The 20,880-nt window shown below is 44.7% G+C and overlaps 1 protein-coding gene across 1 annotated transcript in view; it reads left to right on the top strand.

Moving 5' to 3' along the window:
- The window catches only part of LOC128661241 (SCO-spondin-like), a 624,208-nt gene that overhangs the window by 469,256 nt on the left and 134,072 nt on the right, over nucleotides 1–20,880 (top strand). The window contains exon 102 of the mRNA XM_053715520.1: nucleotides 5,602–5,741. Coding sequence (XP_053571495.1) covers nucleotides 5,602–5,741 — 140 coding nt within the window. The remainder of the gene's footprint in view (nucleotides 1–5,601; nucleotides 5,742–20,880) is intronic.

Below are 20,880 nucleotides of genomic sequence, written 5' to 3'. Positions count from 1 at the left end.
GTATAACCCCTTATAGTAACACAACCTATTTACACCCTAAGAATACTCAGTCACCATAAGAACAGAAGTATCCTCGTGTTGTTGTGTAGAACCCCTTATAGTAACACAACCTATTTACACCCTAAGAATACTCAGTCACCATAAGAACAGAAGTGTCCTCATGTTGTTGTGTAGAACCCCTTATAGTAACACAACCTATTTACACCCTAAGAATACTCAGTCACCATAAGAACAGAAGTGTCCTCATGTTGTTGTGTAGAACCCCTTATAGTAACACAACCTATTTACACCCTAAGAATACTCAGTCACGATAAGAACAGAAGTGTCCTTGTGTTGTTGTGTATAACCCCTTATAGTAACACAACCTATTTACACCCTAAGAATACTCAGTCACGATAAGAACAGAAGTGTCCTTGTGTTGTTGTGTAGAACCCCTTATAGTAACACAACCTATTTACACCCTAAGAATACTCAGTCACCATAAGAACAGAAGTGTCCTCATGTTGTTGTGTATAACCCCTTATAGTAACACAACCTATTTACACCCTAAGAATACTCAGTCACCATAAGAACAGAAGTGCCCTCGTGTTGTTGTGTAAAACCCCTTATAGTAACACAACCTATTTACACCCTAAGAATACTCAGTCACCATAAGAACAGAAGTGTCCTCGTGTTGTTGTGTAAAACCCCTTATAGTAACACAACCTATTTACACCCTAAGAATACTCAGTCACCATAAGAACAGAAGTGTCCTCATGTTGTTGTGTATAACCCCTTATAGTAACACAACCTATTTACACCCTAAGAATACTCAGTCACCATAAGAACAGAAGTGCCCTCATGTTGTTGTGTAGAACCCCTTATAGTAACACAACCTATTTACACCCTAAGAATACTCAGTCACCATAAGAACAGAAGTGCCCTCATGTTGTTGTGTAGAACCCCTTATAGTAACACAACCTATTTACACCCTAAGAATACTCAGTCACCATAAGAACAGAAGTGTCCTCATGTTGTTGTGTATAACCCCTTATAGTAACACAACGTATTTACACCCTAAGAATACTCAGTCTCCATAAGAACAGAAGTGTCCTCGTGTTGTTGTGAAGAACCCCTTATAGTAACACAACCTATTTACACCCTAAGAATACTCAGTCACCATAAGAACAGAAGTGTCCTCATGTTGTTGTGTATAACCCCTTATAGTAACACAACCTATTTACACCCTAAGAATACTCAGTCACCATAAGAACAGAAGTGTCCTCATGTTGTGTATAACCCCTTATAGTAACACAACCTATTTACACCCTAAGAATACTCAGTCACCATAAGAACAGAAGTGTCCTCATGTTGTTGTGTAGAACCCCTTATAGTAACACAACCTATTTACACCCTAAGAATACTCAGTCACCATAAGAACAGAAGTGTCCTCATGTTGTTGTGTATAACCCCTTATAGTAACACAACCTATTTACACCCTAAGAATACTCAGTCACCATAAGAACAGAAGTGTCCTCATGTTGTCATTTTCATAGAGTAAATGTTCTGATGACTATTAAAAGGGACAGTTTAGTGAAAATTAAACTTTAATGATTCAGATAGGGCAGTCATTTTAAACAACTTTAACATTTACTTTTATCATCAAATTTGCATTGTTCTCAAATGCTAATTTATAAGCCCTTGAAGGCCACCTCTTATCTGAATGCATTTGACCATTTTTTTCAAAGCTATACAGTTCTATTTCATGTGTGCCATGTATATAACATTGTGCTTACTCCTGTGCACAACATTTAGACAATGTTAGTTCATGTGTGCTGTATAGATAACATTGTGCTCACTCCTATGCACAACAGCTAGACAACGCTAGTTCTTGTGTGCCATACAGATAACAATTTGCTCACTCCTGTGGATTTACCTATGAGTAAGCACTGATTGGCTAAAATACAAGTCTCTCAAAAGAGATAAGGGTCAGTCTGCAGAGGCTTAGATACAAGGTAATCACAGAGGTAAAAAGTATATTAATATAACTGAGATAAGGGGGCAGTCTGCAGAGGCTTAGATACAAGGTAATCACAGAGGTAAAAAGTATATTAATATAACTGAGATAAGGGGCAGTCTGCAGAGGCTTAGATACAAGGTAATCACAGAGGTAAAAAGTATATTAATATAACTGAGATAAGGGGGCAGTCTGCAGAGGCTTAGACACAAGGTAATCACAGAGTTAAAAAGTATATTAATATAACTGAGATAAGGGGGCAGTCTGCAGAGGCTTAGACACAAGGTAATCACAGAGGTAAAAAGTGTATTAATATAACTGAGATAAGGAGCAGTCTGCAGAGGCTTAGATACAAGGTAATCACAGAGGTAAAAAGTATATTAATATAACTGAGATAAGGAGCAGTCTGCAGAGGCTTAGACACAGGGTAATCACAGAGGTAAAAAGTATATTAATATAACTGAGATAAGTGGCAGTCTGCAGAGGCTTAGACACAAGGTAATCACAGAGGTAAAAAGTATATTAATATAACTGAGATAAGGGGCATTCTGAAGAGGCTTAGATACAAGGTAATCACAGAGGTAAAAAGTATATTAATATAACTGAGTTAAGGGACAGTCTGCAGAGTGTTAGATACAAGGTAATAACAGAGGTAAAAAGTATATTAATATAACTGAGATAAGGGGCAGTCTGCAGAGGCTTAGACACAAGGTAATCACAGAGGTAAAAAGTATATTAATATAACTGAGATAAGGAGCAGTCTGCAGAGGCTTAGACACAGGGTAATCACAGAGGTAAAAAGTATATTAATATAACTGAGATAAGGGGCAGTCTGCAGAGGCTTAGATACAAGGTAATCACAGAGGTAAAAAGTATATTAATATAACTGAGATAAGGGGCAGTCTGCAGAGGCTTAGATACAAGGTAATCACAGAGGTAAAAAGTATATTAATATAACTGAGATAAGGGGCAGTCTGCAGAGGCTTAGATACAAGGTAATCACAGAGGTAAAAAGTATATTAATATAACTGAGCTAAGGAGCAGTCTGCAGAAGCTTAGATACACGGTAATCACAGAGGTAAAAAGTATATTAATATAACTGAGCTAAGGAGCAGTCTGCAGAAGCTTAGATACACGGTAATCACAGAGGTAAAAAGTATATTAATATAACTGAGATAAGGGGCAGTCTGCAGAGGCTTAGATACAAGGTAATCACAGAGGTAAAAAGTATATTAATATAACTGAGATAAGGGGCAGTCTGCAGAGGCTTAGACACAAGGTAATCACTAAGGTAAAAAGTATATAAATATAATATAACTTTGTTGGTTATGCAAAACTGGGTAATAATTAATAAAGGGATTATCTATCTTTTTTAACAATAACAATTATGGAGTAGACTGTCCTTTTAAGGCCATACATTTAGACAATAATATGAGCAGACAAGTTGGGTTTTAGGTTATAAACTAAATGCATATTACTTTCCTACTATCACAGTAAGCTATTGAGCTATAAGCAACTGGTGTCAGACGTGTATCCTCACTTATGCGCCTGAGAGGCTGAGGTGTCAGACATGTGTATCCTCACTTATGCACCTGAGAGGCTGAGGTCTCAGACATGTGTACACTCACTTATGCGCCTGAGAGGCTGAGGTGTCAGACATGTGTATCCTCACTTATGCGCCTGAGAGGCTGAGGTGTCAGACATGTGTATCCTCACTTATGCACCTGAGAGGCTGAGGTCTCAGGCATGTGTATCCTCACTTATGCGCCTGAGAGGCTGAGGTGTCCGGCGTGTATCCTCACTTATGCACCTGAGAGGCTGAGGTGTCAGACATGTGTATCCTCACTTATGCGCCTGAGAGGCTGAGGTGTCAGACATGTGTATCCTCACTTATGCGCCTGAGAGGCTGAGGTGTCAGACATGTGTATCCTCACTTATGCGCCTGAGAGGCTGAGGTGTCAGACATGTGTATCCTCACTTATGTGCCTGAGAGGCTGAGGTATCAGACATGTGTATCCTCACTTATGCACCTGAGAGGCTGAGGTGTCAGACATGTGTATCCTCACTTATGCGCCTGAGAGGCTGAGGTGTCAGACATGTGTATCCTCACTTATGCGCCTGAGAGGCTGAGGTGTCAGACATGTGTATCCTCACTTATGCACCTGAGAGGCTGAGGTCTCAGGCATGTGTATCCTCACTTATGCGCCTGAGAGGCTGAGGTGTCCGGCGTGTATCCTCACTTATGCACCTGAGAGGCTGAGGTGTCAGACATGTGTATCCTCACTTATGCGCCTGAGAGGCTGAGGTGTCAGACATGTGTATCCTCACTTATGCGCCTGAGAGGCTGAGGTGTCAGACATGTGTATCCTCACTTATGCGCCTGAGAGGCTGAGGTGTCAGACATGTGTATCCTCACTTATGCGCCTGAGAGGCTGAGGTATCAGACATGTGTATCCTCACTTATGCACCTGAGAGGCTGAGGTGTCAGACATGTGTATCCTCACTTATGCGCCTGAGAGGCTGAGGTGTCAGACATGTGTATCCTCACTTATGCGCCCGAGAGGCTGAGGTTTCAGACATGTGTATCCTCACTTATGCGCCTGAGAGGCTGAGGTGTCAGACATGTGTATCCTCACTTATGCGCCTGAGAGGTTGAGGTGTCAGACATGTGTATCCTCACTTATGCACCTGAGAGACTGAGGTGTCAGACATGTGTATCCTCACTTATGCGCCTTAGAGACTGAGCTGTTAGACATGTGTATCCTCACTTATGCACCTGAGAGGCTGAGGTGTCAGACATGTGTATCCTCACTTATGCGCCTGAGAGGCTGAGGTGTCAGACATGTGTATCCTCACTTATGCGCCTGAGAGGCTGAGGTGTCAGCTATGTGTATCCTCACTTATGCGCCTGAGAGGCAGAGGTGTCAGACATGTGTATCCTCACTTATGCGCCAGAGAGGCTGAGGTGTCAGACATGTGTATCCTCACTTATGCGCCTGAGAGGCTGAGGTGTCAGACATGTGTATCCTCACTTATGCGCCTGAGAGGCTGAGGTGTCAGACATGTGTATCCTCACTTATGCGCCTGAGAGGCTGAGGTGTCAGACATGTGTATCCTCACTTATGCGCCTGAGAGGCTGAGGTGTCAGACATGTGTATCCTCACTTATACGCCCGAGAGGCTGAGGTGTCAGACATATGTATCCTCACTTATGCGCCCGAGAGGCTGAGGTGTCACACATGTGTATCCTCACTTTTGCGCCCAAGAGGCTGAGGTGTCAGACATGTGTATACTCACTTATGCGCCTGAGAGGCTGAGGTGTCAGGCATGTTTATCCTCACTTATGCACCTGAGAGGCTGAGGTGTCAGACATGTGTATCCTCACTTATGCGCCTGAGAGGCTGAGGTGTCAGACATGTGTATCCTCACTTATGCGCCTGAGAGGTTGAGGTGTCAGACATGTGTATCCTCACTTATGCGCCTGAGAGGTTGAGGTGTCAGAGCTTTTGTAGAGGTGCTGAGAAGGTACAAACGTGCTTATGAGTAGGACACACTCATTATCACTGTATGATAAATGCTGACTTGTTTTTATTTTCCTCCTATTAGGGATTGCTGGAGCAGAACAGAGAGTGTGTCCGTCCATCAGAGTGCGGCTGTCAGTATGTGCCTGCGTCAGACAACACCGCATCACCAGAGGCCGCGTATCTCCCACCGGGACATGCAGTGCGTATGGGCTGCAGGGAGTGGTGAGTCTAACCATGTGTAACTGAATAACTTGTGTGCAGATAATGTGGTGTACAGAGAAAGGCAGTGTAGGGCAAATAGCCTGAAATGAATATAAGGATGAAGGCCCTTAGGAGTGTGTGTGTAGGCTGTGTAGTTGCAACTATGTTGCATTAGTATGGGTGGGGTTTTGACTTACATATAAATAAGTGAGATTACAGGCCCCAGACCCTCTCCAGCTTGTCTTCACCGCTTCCCTCCCTCCCTTTGGATTTGGTAAGGCAGCAATCTTTAGGTTAGCAGCACTGAGGCTTAATGAGGTCTACGCGGCTCATTTCTGTAAGTCCAAGGACAATAGTTTTACTCCTCAGGTAGTGGCATGCATGAAGAGCCTAGTCACCCCTGGTCCTACTGGTGTTGATTTTTTTTTAAGAACCACACCCTGGTTGGGCGGTTGGTCCGCGTCCCGGTCTGTCATCCGGAGGTAAAGTGACGGCTATACAAGGGGGTAGGGTGAAGTCCCCAGGTTAGCACCTGGAGTTCCCTCCTCCATTTTGAGTTCCCAGGAACTCCCTAAGTCCATCTGCGTGCTGCTGAGCTCCGCTTATTGTGCTTTATATGCACGGAATGCTGCACAGATAATGTACTTTATAAACATGCAGCAAGATTACAAGTCGCGCAGTATGTACTTCCCACACTCAATGTAGTCTTTTTGCAAGTAATTTCCTTTGCGCTCATATTACAAGTCTTGCAAAATCACAAGTGTGTGCGTGTATTCGCCTTTAACGCAACAATCCTTTCTGCGTTCGAAGAGCTGTAGTTAACAGTTTCCGCAACAACAAAAATTCACAAAACTTCAAAAATACATTACAAAGTACAGTTAAACTCTGTCTGATAAAAATTATGTTAAATATACTTTCTTTTTAAAGATACTATGAGTCCACGGATTTCACCCTTACTTGTGGGATTTTGCCTCCTGGTCAGCAGGAGGAGGCAAAGAGCACCACAGCAGAGCTGTATATATAGCTCCTCCCTTCCCTCCCACTCCAGTCATTCTCTTTGCCTGTGTTGGTGATAGTAAGAGGTAAAGTGAGGTGTTAGTTTAGATTCTTCAATCAAGAATTTATTATTTTTAAAATGGTACCCATGAGTGCTATTTTACTATTGGGTGTAGCCGTATTCCTTGTCAGCCTCTAGAGTAGAGCTACAGGTGGCTTTAAAGCAATTGGAACTCGTGGGACTTAACCCTCACTGCGCTTCCCATACTAGTGCTGCCCTTCTGATGACAATGGTCTTAGCAGATATTAACTAAGGCCCTTTCTGTGTCCACAGAGCTGCAGGAGGGAGAAGACCTCTTGATCCTGTGAGACTTGTCATGCTGTCGCTCAGCATAGAGGTAAGTGCAGTCTTTTATTTTCTGGGCCACTTGCTATCTCAGAAATGACTGTACACTTCTGATCTATTGGGGAACATGGGCTCTCTGGGTAGGGCTTTCCTGTTTTAACAGTGTGTGGGGTTCTCATGTGGCCATGTCAACCGACACAAGGACGTTATTTATCAGATGTTAGAGTTATATTTTATTAGGCCTAAAAGACTGATAACATGACTGTGTGTTTATAACTGAGGGGCTTTCCTACAGGTCACTGTTTAGTGTACTTGGGGCTGACGCTGGGGGTATGTTGCCGGAGCCATGCAATAAGACTCCGGTTTATGGCTGTGTTTTTGTACTATCTGTCCGGGTTTTTAGGACTGATTTCAGCTATGGCCGATGCGACGCCCACGATGGGCGGGGCTTACTTTGTCGCGCTTGGGCTTCGTTGCCGTGCAGCGCTCATTCACTCCGGAAGTCCCGGCTGGTAGAGACATTGCGAGTGATGCCACGACCGCATGGTTGAGAGTTAAGCAAGCGGTCTTGGGCGTTTGTGGGCTACGTTCCGGATTAGTATCTAAGAGTGGTCGGAAGACCGTGGGGGCAGGTAGGCGCCTCAGCAGAGCTGTTGAGGCGAGGTGCTGCTTATGTTATTACATTCTCTTGGTACTGATATTGTTTAACTTTTTACAGTACAACTGACAAATTGTTTAAACATTTTATTTTTAAAGGCACAGTATCTTGTCAGGATCACAGTATACTGACGAATATTTAGTCTGTGCTGATATTTCTGTACTATTTGGCCATAAATTGATAAACTATAATTTAAAGACCAAAGTTTTTCTTGCTTTCTGTTGTCATGGATTCAGATGATATCCAGACTGTAACATGTTCTATGTGTTTGGATGCCACTGTGGAACCTCCTGTTCCTTTTTGTCCCTCATGCATTGAGAGGGCTTTACATTATAGAGACCAAATTTTTTTTGATAAATCTTTTCCTAAGGCGGATGCTTCTCAAGAGTCTACAGATGAGATGCAGAGTATGCCACAGCTTTCTCCCCAAGCGTCACAGCCCTTAACGCCCACTCAAGCGGGGCCATGTTTTTCACCAGTTTCTGCAGCATTTACGTTAAAAGACATAGCTGCAGTGATGTCCTCTGCACTTTCTGATGCGTTATCTACTTTTCCCATATCGCACGGCAAGCGTACAAGAAAGGACAACTATGTAGTCAATACAGCCTCTGATACTATGATGGTGATTGTGGAAGTACCCTTCCGGGGTTCTGAGTTGGAGAGTACAGAGGTACTCTCCGAAGGTGAACTTTCTGAATCAGGGAGTGCTTTGCCCCTGACTGATTCTGAAGTAGTTTCTTTCAGGTTTAAGCTTGAGCACCCCCGTTTATTATTGAGGGAGTTGTTGGTTACTCTGGATGATTGTGACTCAACAGTGGTTCCTCCAGAGAAATTGAGTAAGTTGAACAGATACTTGAAAGTTCCTTCTTATTCAGATGTCTTTCCAGTTCCAAAGAGGACTTCAGATATTATTGCAAAAGAATGGGAGAGACCAGGTATTCCCTTCTCTCCTTCTCCCGTTTTTAAAAATGTACCCTATAGCCGACGCTGTTAGAGATTCTTGGCAGATGGTCCCTAAAGTAGAGGGAGCTGTTTCTACTCTGGCCAAGCGTACTACTATTCCTATTGAGGATAGCTGTGCTTTCAAGGACCCTATGGATAAGAAATTAGAGGGTCTACTTAAGAAAATTTACGTTCATCAGGGATTCCTATTGCAACCTGCGGCTTGCATTGTTACAGTCACCAGTGTGGCCGCTTATTGGTTTGATGCTCTGGAAGAGTCTCTTAAGACTGAGACTCCTTTGGAAGAGATACAGGATCTGATTAAAGCTCTTAAGTTAGCTAATTTGTTTATTACGGATGCTTCTCTGCAGATTACTAAATTGGCGGCTAAGAGTTCGGGCTTTGCCATCTTAGCACGCAGGGCTTTATGGTTAAAGTCTTGGTATGCGGATGTGTCATCCAAGTCTAAGCTTTTGGCTATTCCTTACACGGGGAAGACCCTGTTTGGGCCTGACTTGAAGGAAATTATTTCTGACATCACGGGAGGTAAGGGTCATCTCCTCCCGCAGGATAAAAAATCCAAACAGAGAGGTCGACAGAGTAATTTTCGTTCCTTTCGAAATTTCAAGGGAGTTCCCTCTTCCACTTCCTTTAAACAGGAAGGGAACTTTTCACAAACCAAGTCCACTTGGAGACCCAGCCAGTCTTGGAACAAGGGTAAACAATCCAAGAAACCTGCTGCTGTTTCCAAGTCAGCATGAAGGGTCGGCCCCCGATCCAGGACCGGATCTAGTAGGGGACAGACTCTCTCTCTTCGTCCAGACTTGGATAAGAGATGTTCAGGATCCCTGGAAACTTGAAATTGTGTATCAGGGATATCAGTTAGAGTTTCTCGATTATCTGCAGACCAGATAAAAAGAGAGGCGTTCTTACGTTGTGTAGGAGACTTCTTTTCCATGGGAGTAATATGTCCCATTCCAATACAGGAACAGGGACAGGGGTTTTATTCAAATCTGTTTGAAGTTCCCAAAAAGGAGGGAACATTGTGACCTATTTTAGACCTCAAAAGTCTGAACAAGTTTCTCAGAGTTCCATCCTTCAAGATGAAAACTATTTGTACCATTCTTCCATTGATCCAGGAGGGTCAATTTATGACTACCGTGGATCTAAAGGATGCATATCTTCATGTTCCTATCCACAGAGATCATCACAAGTTCCTGAGGTTTGCCTTTCTGGACAAACATTTTCAGTTTGTGGCTCTTCCTTTCGGTCTGGCCACGGCACCCAGAATTTTCACAAAGGTTCTGGGGTCTCTGCTGGTGGTTCTAAGACCACGGGGCATTGCGGTGGCGCTTTATCTGGACAATATTCTGATCCAAGCGTCATCTTATCAGCTAGCAAAGTCTCATACCGACATTGTCCTATCTTTTCTGAGGACTCACGAGTGGAAGGTAAATCTGGGAAAGAGTTCACTAATTCTGCAGAGAAGGGTGCCCTTCTTGGGAACTCTAATCGACTCTCTATCCATGAAAATGTTTCTGACAGAGGTCAGAAGGTTAAAGATCATGGATACATGTCGAGCCCTTCAGTCCAATCCTCGGCCGTCAGTGGCTCAGTGCATGGAGGTAATTGGATTGATGGTAGCAGCAATGGACATCATTCCGTTTGCTCGGTTCCATCTCAGGCCTCTGCAACTGAGCATGCTCAGACAGTGGAATGGAGATTATACAGATTTGTCTTCTCGAATAAATCTAGATCAGGAGACAAGGGACTCTCTTCTATGGTGGTTGTCGCTGGATCATCTGTCCCAGGGGACTTGCTTCCGCAGACCCTCATGGGTGATAGTGACAACGGATGCTAGCCTGTTAGGATGAGGAGCAGTCTGGAACTCCCTATGGGCTCAGGGTCTATGGACTCAGGCAGAGTCTCTCCTTCCCATCAATATCCTAGAGTTGAGAGCAATATTCAATGCGCTTCAGGCTTGTCCTCAGTTGGCTTTGGCCCGATTCATCAGATTCCAGTCGGACAACATAACGACTGTAGCTTACATCAATCATCAGGGAAGAACAAAGATTTCCTTAGCGATAACAAAAGTAGCCAAGATAATACAGTGGGCGGAGTCTCACTCTTGCCATCTGTCAGCAATCCACATCCCAGGGGTGTAAAATTGGGAAGCGGATTTTCTGAGCAAACAGACATTTCATCCGGGAGAATGGGAACTCCATCCGGAGGTATTTTCCAACCTGATTCTCAGATGGGGCAGACCAGAGTTGGATCTCATGGCATCTCGTCAAAATGCCAAGCTTCCGAGATACGGGTCCAGGTCCAGGGATCCCCAGGCCAAGCTGATAGATGCCTTGGTCTTTCAGCCTAGCTTATGTATTCCCTCCATTTGCTCTCCTTCCCCGGGAGTGGGCATCAGTGATCCTCATCGCCCCGATCTTGTGGACATGTCATCTCAGCCACCGTGGAAGCTCCCATTGAGGAAAGACCTTCTCATACAGGGACCCTTCCATCATCCGAATCTAGTTTCTCTGCAGCTGACTGCTTGGAGATTGAACGCTTCATTTTATCTAAGCGAGGGTTTTCTGATTCCGTCATAGATACCTTGATTCAGGCACGTAAGCCTGTTACTAGGAAAATTTACCATAAGATATGGCGTAAATATCTTTATTGGTGTGAATCCAAGGGCTACTCATGGCGTAGGGTTAGGATTCCCAGGATTTTGTCTTTTCTCCAAGAAGGATTGGAGAAAGGGTTGTCAGCAAGTTCCTTAAAAGTACAGATTTCTGCTTTGTCTATTTTGTTACACAAGCGTCTGGCTGATGTTCCAGATGTGCAATCTTTTTGTCAGGCTCTGACTATAATCAGGCCTGTATTTAGACCAATTGCTCCTCGGAGTTTGAATTTAGTTCTTAAAGTTCTTCAAGGGGATCCGTTTGAACCTATGCATTCCATAGATATTAAGTTATTATCTTGGAAAGTTTTGTTTTTGGTTGCTATTTCTTCTGCTCAAAGAGTATCTGAGTTTTCAGCATTACAATGTGATTCTCCTTATCTTATGTTCCATTCGGATAAGGTGGTGTTACGAACCAAACCTGGTTTTCTTCCTAAGGTTGTTTCAATTAAAAATATTAATTATTATTATTATTATTAATTAATTAATTGTTGTTCCTTCCTTGTGTCCTAATCCTTCTTCCACAAAGGAGGGCTGTTACAGTTACCCTTAGTCTCGCTGAGAGATGGACCGCTTAGTAGCCTGGATCCCTATTGCTAAAGAGGGGAGAAGCTGCTTTCCATAGTATTCTATATGAGTCTCGCAAATATAGAATAATCTCCCTTAGCTGCAGTACAGCTAGGATACCCTTCTGCCCACAAAAACGAGTCAACGCTGCGATTGAGGGTCAAACAAGAACTCAGGACTGGGATGCCCAGCCTGCTTTTTATTAAGGTTACATGCACACAGGGCACTCCCAGGGGGAGAGGGGGGGAAGCACAAAATCCCCCATCACACATTTAGATAGAGAGCACTGTCCTTTGACAGGCCACAATAGGATTACAGTACTTAAGATAACAAGTTTACAAGTTCATCTTATCAATTAGCAGTCTGGCTCCAGAGGTGATTAGACAATAGTTTCTAAAAGCTGAAAAAAAAGAGTTAACTCTTTATGAAATGATACTTGTTACGGTTTTCTTGGAGCCCTTCTTAGGCGCTGGCTTGCTGGTTCAGGCATTGCTGCTGGGAAATAAGCTCTTCACAACAAAATAACTAATGCTTCTGTAACAGTGCTCCCTTTCTGTGGAACACTCTGGCAGACACGGTCTGACCGCTTTTCGGGGCAGACTAAGGCTGTCCAGACCGCTGGTTATGCGGGGCTGAGGTCAGTTTGTCTGGACAACCCGTCGGCGTTGCCATTCTGTTTCCCAGGTCTGTAAGTAATGGTGAAATTGAAGGGTTGCAACGATAAGCTCCAACGTAATAGCCTGCCGTTATCTCCAGAGACCCGGTTCAGCCACACCAACGGGTTATGGTCGGTGACCAGAGTGAACTCCTGACCATATAAATAGGGAGTCAATTTCTTTAATGCCCACACCAAAGCCAAACACTCCTTTTCGACCGCTGCATAGCTGACTTCGCGGGGCAGGAGCTTCCGGCTGATGTAGGCAACTGGATGCTCCCCTCCATCTTCGCCTACTTGGCTGAGGACGGCTCCCAGCCCAAACATGGAAGCATCTGTATGGACGATAAAACGTTTGTTAAGGGCTGGGGCCGCCAAGACAGGAGCGTTAATTAGAGCATTTTTGAGAGCCTGGAAAGCCGTTTCACAGTGGGGAGACCACAGGACCTGTCGAGGTAAGTTCTTTTTGGTCAAGTCAGTCAGGGGTTTGGCAAGTGTGCTGTAGTCTGGTACGAACCGTCTATAGTACCCTGCCGTGCCCAGGAAGGCTAGGACCTGAGTCTTAGTGATGGGGGTGGGCCAATTGGCGACAGCTTCTATTTTGGCCGGCTCTGGTCGCTGCTTTCCACACCCCACCCGGTGACCCAGGTACTGTACCTCGGCCATCCCAAAGTGGCATTTTTCTGGCTTCAGAGTCAGGCCAGCAGCCCGGATCTGATCCAGAACCATTCCCACATGAGCTAAGTGGTCCTCCCAGGACTCACTGTGGATCGCTATGTCGTCCAGGTAGGCGCAAGCAAAACTCTGGAAGCCATCCAGGAGCCTATCCACCAAGCGCTGGAATGTAGCTGGGGCATTCTTCATCCCAAACGGCATTACCCTAAACTGATATAAGCCGAATGGAGTGACGAATGCCGACTTGGGGATAGCCTCCGGGGCCAGGGGAATCTGCCAGTAACCTTTGCAGAGGTCAATAGTGGTCAGGTAATTTCCCCTGGCTATACGATCGAGTAGCTCGTCTACCCTGGGCATAGGGTAAGCGTCCGTCACAGTCTTTTCATTGAGCCTCCGATAGTCTACGCAGAACCGGGTGGTCCCATCTTTCTTGGGCACCAAGACAACTGGGGAGGCCCAGGGACTATCGGAGGGCTCAATTACCCTGAGCTGGAGCATCTCATCGATCTCCTTCTTCATTCCTGTCCTAACTGCTTCAGGGATTCGGTACGGAGCCTGGCGCAAGGGAGCTTGTCCCGGAGTATCTACCTGGTGGGTGGTTAAAGTAGTGTACCCTGGCTTCGGGGAGAAGGTGAGGTGTTTGGACTGGAGGAGTTGGTTGAGCTGCTCCCTTTCAGTGGGGCTAAGTCGGTCCCCTATCTGAACCTGCGCCACTATACCTGTGGGGAGGCTCTTTTCTAATAGGTCTGGAATGGGTAAACTGTCGGGGTCTTCCTGAGGGGAACAACATACGGCCGTCACGTTCTCTGGTCGCTCAAAATATTCCTTGAGCATGTTTACATGGAATGTCTTTCTAAGATTGTTGTCGTGGCAGCTAGCTATCACATAAGTGGTGTCTCCCCTTTTCTCTACGATCTGGTAGGGACCCTGCCAGGACGCCTGCAATTTGTCTGTCTTCACCGGCTTAAGTACTAACACCTTTTGTCCTATGGTGAAGATTCTCTTTCGGGCCCCCCGATCGTACCATACTTTCTGTCTTCTCTGGGCCAACTGGAGATTAGCCCGCACGGATTTGGCTAATTGCTCCATTCGGTCCCTGAGTTCCAGCACGTATGGCACAATTAGGACACCGTCAGCCTCCATCTCTCCCTCCCAGTGCTCCCGGATCAGGTTTAGGGGTCCCCGTACCTTTCTTCCGTAGAGCAACTCGAAGGGAGAGAACCCTGTCGTTTCCTGGGGCACCTCCCGGTAAGCAAATAGGAGGTGCGGCAGGAAGCGTTCCCAGTCTCGGTATTCCTGAGTGAACGTCTTGAGCATTTGCTTGAGGGTCCCATTGAACCTCTCACACAGCCCGTTCGTCTGGGGGTGGTATGGGGAGCTCAGGAGGGACTTAATTTTGCAAACCTGCCAGAGTTGTTGGGTCAATTCAGCCGTAAATTGGGTGCCTCGGTCGGATAGGATTTCTTTTGGAAATCCTACCCGGGAGAACACCTGTACTAGTGCATTCGCTACCGTATCCGCTTGTATGTTGGATAGGGCGACAGCCTCTGGGTACCTGGTAGCGTAGTCCACTACGGTAAGAATGTATCGCTTACCGGAGGGACTAGGGGTAGCCAGTGGTCCCACTAGGTCAATAGCAACCCGGCTGAAGGGTTCCTCTACAATGGGCATATTTACTAGCTGGGCTTTAGGGTGATCGCCTCGCCTTCCTACTCGTTGACACACATCGCAGGTGTTACAGTAAGTTCTAACGTCAGCGTGCACCCCTGGCCAAAAGAACGTGTGAGTAATGCGGTGTAGGGTACGGGTAACGGCTAGGTGGCCTGCTAAGGGGATGTCGTGGCCTATTTTGAGGATTTCTTGACGGTATTTGTGGGGCACTACCAGCTGTCGCCTACGCTGTCCCCTTTTCTCTGTCCAGCGGTATAGTTTCCCTTTTTCCCATAAGAATGTTTCGTTATCTGCCCCGCCCCCTCCGGTCTCTGCTCGTTCCCGGTACTTTTGTAAGGTCGGGTCAGTCTTAGACTCTGCCTCGAAAGCATCTGGGGTGTCCCAGGGTATGGGGCCTAACCTGTCAGGCAAGGTCGGGGTGGGTCTTACCTGTGTCTCCCGCACTGGTGAGAGCTCTCGCTCCGTCCGGGCTTGGGCCCGTGTAGTCACTGGGTCCGCCTCGTTGTTGCATACTGGAGCATAGGCAGAAGTCATGGGGCCCAAATCGTTGCCCAGTAGTACTTCGGCAGGTAAATTATCCATTAGGCCCACGTTCACAGCCCCCTTTCCTGCTCCCCAATCAAGATGCACTTTAGCTGTTGGAATTTTGTACACATCCCCCCCCGCCACTCTAACGGCCACAGTCTGTCCGGATCGCTTGTGCTCTGGCACCAAATGACTCTGTACCAGCGTGATAGTAGCCCCTGTGTCTCGCAATCCCTCGGTAGATCGCCCCTCGAGCCATACACTCTGCCGATGGTGCTGGCGGTTATCTGAGGCAGCATATACAGGGTCTGCCTCGTGAAGCGGCCCCACATATCCCTCCATAGGGGCCTCTTGGTTAACACAGAGGGCCCGGGCCGGACGATAGGACCCAGAGGGGTAATTGTAATTCCTGGGTGTCTGGTGCGTATTAAGGGGGCAGCTAGCCATGAAATGCCCTGGTTGCTTGCATCGGTGGCAAGTCGGTCTGGGACGCTCAGAGCTGTTATTGGGTGGTCCTGAGTGTCGGACGGGCCCTGTGGGCACGGGGCTCGGAATTCAGCACGAGGGGGTGCACGGTAAACCTCTCTGGGTTCGACCCGTGCTGGAGCTCGGTAGTTCATGGGTTCGTGAAGACGGGAGTCATAATGTTCATCGGCCAATTTGGCTGCTTCTTCTAAGGTAGAAGGCCGCCTGTCTCGCAGCCATTCCTTCCCTTGCTGTTCCATGCCATTATAAAAATGTTCTAAGAGAAACAATTGTAAAATTTCCTCCCCAGTCACCGCTTTACTTCCGCTCAGCCAGTGATTTGCCGCTCTCCGCATTCGGTGTGCCCATTCCATATGGGTATCGTTAGGCTTCTTTTCCGTGCCCCGAAACTGTCGGCGATACGTGTCCGGAGTTACAGCGTACCGTCGCAACAGTGTCTCCTTAACTAGCTCATACTGTGTCACTTCCTCAGCACCCAGAGTACGAAAGGCTTCCAGGGCTCGCCCGGATAGTTTCCCAGACAATATCGTGGGCCACTCTCTGTTGGGAATCTGGTGCAGGGCACATTGCCTTTCGAAGTCCGCCAAATATTCATCAATCCCTGTCTCGCTCTCTAGGAAGGGTCGAAATGCCGCATAGGGTATCTTGGGCCTCCCAGCATTTTCGACAGGGATGATTACCTGCGGGGCTTCAGCATTGCGGTGTGCGTTCGCTAGGTTGAGTTCGTGGGCTCGAGTCTCTCGTATATCCTCGTCCGCCTCCGCCATCAACTGCTGTACCAATTCCATGGAGGGGCTCGGCCCGTATAATGAGAGCCTTTCCCGAACAATCCTTGTTTTTTCGTCACTAATCGTGGTCGGTGTTTCCGCCATTGTGAAGCTCTGATCCAGTTCGGTCAATTCTGCGATCAGCTCTCTCCTCGGCCGGTTGCTGGCGTACCCCCCTCTGCTTTCAAGTAAATCTTTTAGGGTTGTACGCTTCAATTTTTCGTAAGCGCTCTCCATCCGTTCTGTACCTCTCCTAGGAAATCCAGGAAAATCCCGCCGCTGCCGCCAAATGTTACGGTTACCCTTAGTCTCGCTGAGAGATGGACCGCTTAGTAGCCTGGATCCCTATTGCTAAAGAGGGGAGAAGCTGCTTTCCATAGTATTCTATATGAGTCTCGCAAATATAGAATAATCTCCCTTAGCTGCAGTACAGCTAGGATACCCTTCTGCCCACAAAAACGAGTCAACGCTGCGATTGAGGGTCAAACAAGAACTCAGGACTGGGATGCCCAGCCTGCTTTTTATTAAGGTTACATGCACACAGGGCACTCCCAGGGGGAGAGGGGGGGAAGCACAAAATCCCCCATCACACATTTAGATAGAGAGCACTGTCCTTTGACAGGCCACAATAGGATTACAGTACTTAAGATAACAAGTTTACAAGTTCATCTTATCAATTAGCAGTCTGGCTCCAGAGGTGATTAGACAATAGTTTCTAAAAGCTGAAAAAAAAGAGTTAACTCTTTATGAAATGATACTTGTTACGGTTTTCTTGGAGCCCTTCTTAGGCGCTGGCTTGCTGGTTCAGGCATTGCTGCTGGGAAATAAGCTCTTCACAACAAAATAACTAATGCTTCTGTAACAAGGGCCTGTTACATAATTTGGATGTGGTCCGTGCTTTGAAGTTCTACTTACAGGCGACCAAGGATTTTCGTCAATCGTCTTCCTTGTTTGTTGTTTTTTCAGGGAAACGTAGGGGCCAGAAAACTACGGCTACCTCTCTTTCTTTTTGGCTGAAGAGTATTATCCATTTGGCATATGAGACTGCTGGACAGCAGCCTCCTGAACAAATTACGGCTCATTCTACTAGGGCTGGGGCTTCCTCATGGGCATTCAAAAATGATGCTTCTGTTGAACAGATTTGCAAGGCTGCAACTTGGTCGTCTCTTCACACTTTTTCTAGATTTTACAAATTTGATACCTTTGCCTCGGCTGAGGCTGTTTTTGGGAGGAACGTTCTTCAAGCAGTGGTGCCTTCCGTTTAGGTTCCCTGTCTTGTCCCTCCATTTTCATCCGTGTACTATAGCTTTGGTATTGTATCCCACAAGTAAGGATGAAATCCGTGGACTCATCGTATCTTTAAAAAGAAAAGGAAATTTATGCTTACCTGATAAATTTGTTTCTTTTTAGATACGATGAGTCCACGGCCCACCCTGTTTTATGAGACCTTGGCTTTTCCTCTCTCTTTCTAACTTCGGTCGAATGACTGGAGTGGGAGGGAAGGGAGGAGCTATATATACAGCTCTGCTGTGGTGCTCTTTGCCTCCTCCTGCTGACCAGGAGGCGATATCCCACAAGTAAGGATGAAATCCGTGGAGTCATTGTATCTAAAAAGAAACACATTTATCAGGTAAGCATACATTTCCTTATTGCACACAAAAGGTATAAGGGATCAAAGATATGAGATTGCGGGTGTTAGAATAAAAAAGAAGAGGAAGGGATTTTACATTGACATACATACACATACATAGAGAAACATGGATTAATATGTATAAACACGTTTAACTATGGAGATAATGACAAGATTTCACATTACAATCTTATACACATTAAACAATATCTCAAAAGGATTTTCAAAGAGATATTTGCATATAGATCTCGAGACATATATATATTCATATACATAATTTACTATAAATAGATATATCAGTCCAAAAATCATCACATATATAGAGAAATATTTCTTTAGAAATAAATAGAACATATTCCTTTGCGAAAACATTTTCGCAATATGAAATATTTGCATTTTCATGTACACTTTTCAAAGAGAATACGTCATGGGCTTACCATAACATATTAGGCTTTTTGTATTTTTTTTATTCTATTTGTCTTCTCCATTGACTTCTATCGGGAATATGTGAACACACACACAATTTCGCGGTTTGCATTACGTGGCTAAACGCTTGCGCAAAATAACTTATTTTGCAACTTGTAATACCTGCGCAACCAAAAAATTGATTTGCCACTCAACTTGTAATCTTGCTGTAAGAGTGGTGTACAGATAATATACTTTATATACAGGGAGTGGTGTACAGATAATGTACTTTATATACAGGGAGTGGTGTACAGATAATGTACTTTATATACAGGGAGTGGTGTACAGATAATGTACTTTATATACAGGGAGTGGTGTACAGATAATATACTTTATATACAGGGAGTGGTGTACTGATAATGTACTTTATATACAGGGAGTGGTGTACAGATAATGTACTTTATATACAGGGAGTGGTGTACTGATAATGTACTTTATATACAGGGAGTGGTGTACTGATAATGTACTTTATATACAGGGAGTGGTGTACAGATAATGTACTTTATATACAGGGAGTGGTGTACAGATAATGTACTTTATATACAGGGAGTAGTGTACTGATAATGTACTTTATATACAGGGAGTGGTGTACTGATAATGTACTTTATATACAGGGAGTGGTGTACAGATAATGTACTTTATATACAGGGAGTGGTGTACTGATAATGTACTTTATATACAGGGAGTGGTGTACTGATAATGTACTTTATATACAGGGAGTGGTGTACTGATAATGTACTTTATATACAGGGAGTGGTGTACAGATAATGTACTTTATATACAGGGAGTGGTGTACAGATAATATACTTTATATACAGGGAGTGGTGTACTGATAATGTACTTTATATACAGGGAGTGGTGTACAGATAATGTACTTTATATACAGGGAGTGGTGTACTGATAATGTACTTTATATACAGGGAGTGGTGTACTGATAATGTACTTTATATACAGGGAGTGGTGTACAGATAATGTACTTTATATACAGGGAGTGGTGTACAGATAATGTACTTTATATACAGGGAGTAGTGTACTGATAATGTACTTTATATACAGGGAGTGGTGTACTGATAATGTACTTTATATACAGGGAGTGGTGTACAGATAATGTACTTTATATACAGGGAGTGGTGTACTGATAATGTACTTTATATACAGGGAGTGGTGTACTGATAATGTACTTTATATACAGGGAGTGGTGTACTGATAATGTACTTTATATACAGGGAGTGGTGTACAGATAATGTACTTTATATACAGGGAGTGGTGTACAGATAATGTACTTTATATACAGGGAGTGGTGTACAGATAATGTACTTTATATACAGGGAGTGGTGTACTGATAATGTACTTTATATACAGGGAGTGGTGTACTGATAATGTACTTTATATACAGGGAGTGGTGTACAGATAATGTACTTTATATACAGGGAGTGGTGTACTGATAATGTACTTTATATACAGGGAGTGGTGTACTGATAATGTACTTTATATACAGGGAGTGGTGTACAGATAATGTACTTTATATACAGGGAGTGGTGTACTGATAATGTACTTTATATACAGGGAGTGGTGTACTGATAATGTACTTTATATACAGGGAGTGGTGTACTGATAATGTACTTTATATACAGGGAGTGGTGTACTGATAATGTACTTTATATACAGGGAGTGGTGTACTGATAATGTACTTTATATACAGGGAGTGGTGTACAGATAATGTACTTTATATACAGAGAGTGGTGTACTGATAATGTACTTTATATACAGGGAGTGGTGTACAGATAATGTACTTTATATACAGGGAGTGGTGTACTGATAATGTACTTTATATACAGAGAGTGGTGTACAGATAATGTACTTTATATACAGGGAGTGGTGTACAGATAATGTACTTTATATACAGGGAGTGGTGTACTGATAATGTACTTTATATACAGGGAGTGGTGTACAGATAATGTACTTTATATACAGGGAGTGGTGTACAGATAATGTACTTTATATACAGGGAGTGGTGTACTGATAATGTACTTTATATACAGGGAGTGGTGTACTGATAATGTACTTTATATACAGGGAGTGGTGTACAGATAATATACT

Source organism: Bombina bombina, chromosome 5, assembly GCF_027579735.1.
Source record: "Bombina bombina isolate aBomBom1 chromosome 5, aBomBom1.pri, whole genome shotgun sequence".
NCBI lineage: Eukaryota > Metazoa > Chordata > Amphibia > Anura > Bombinatoridae > Bombina > Bombina bombina.
This window is presented reverse-complemented; position numbering and strand designations above follow the sequence as displayed.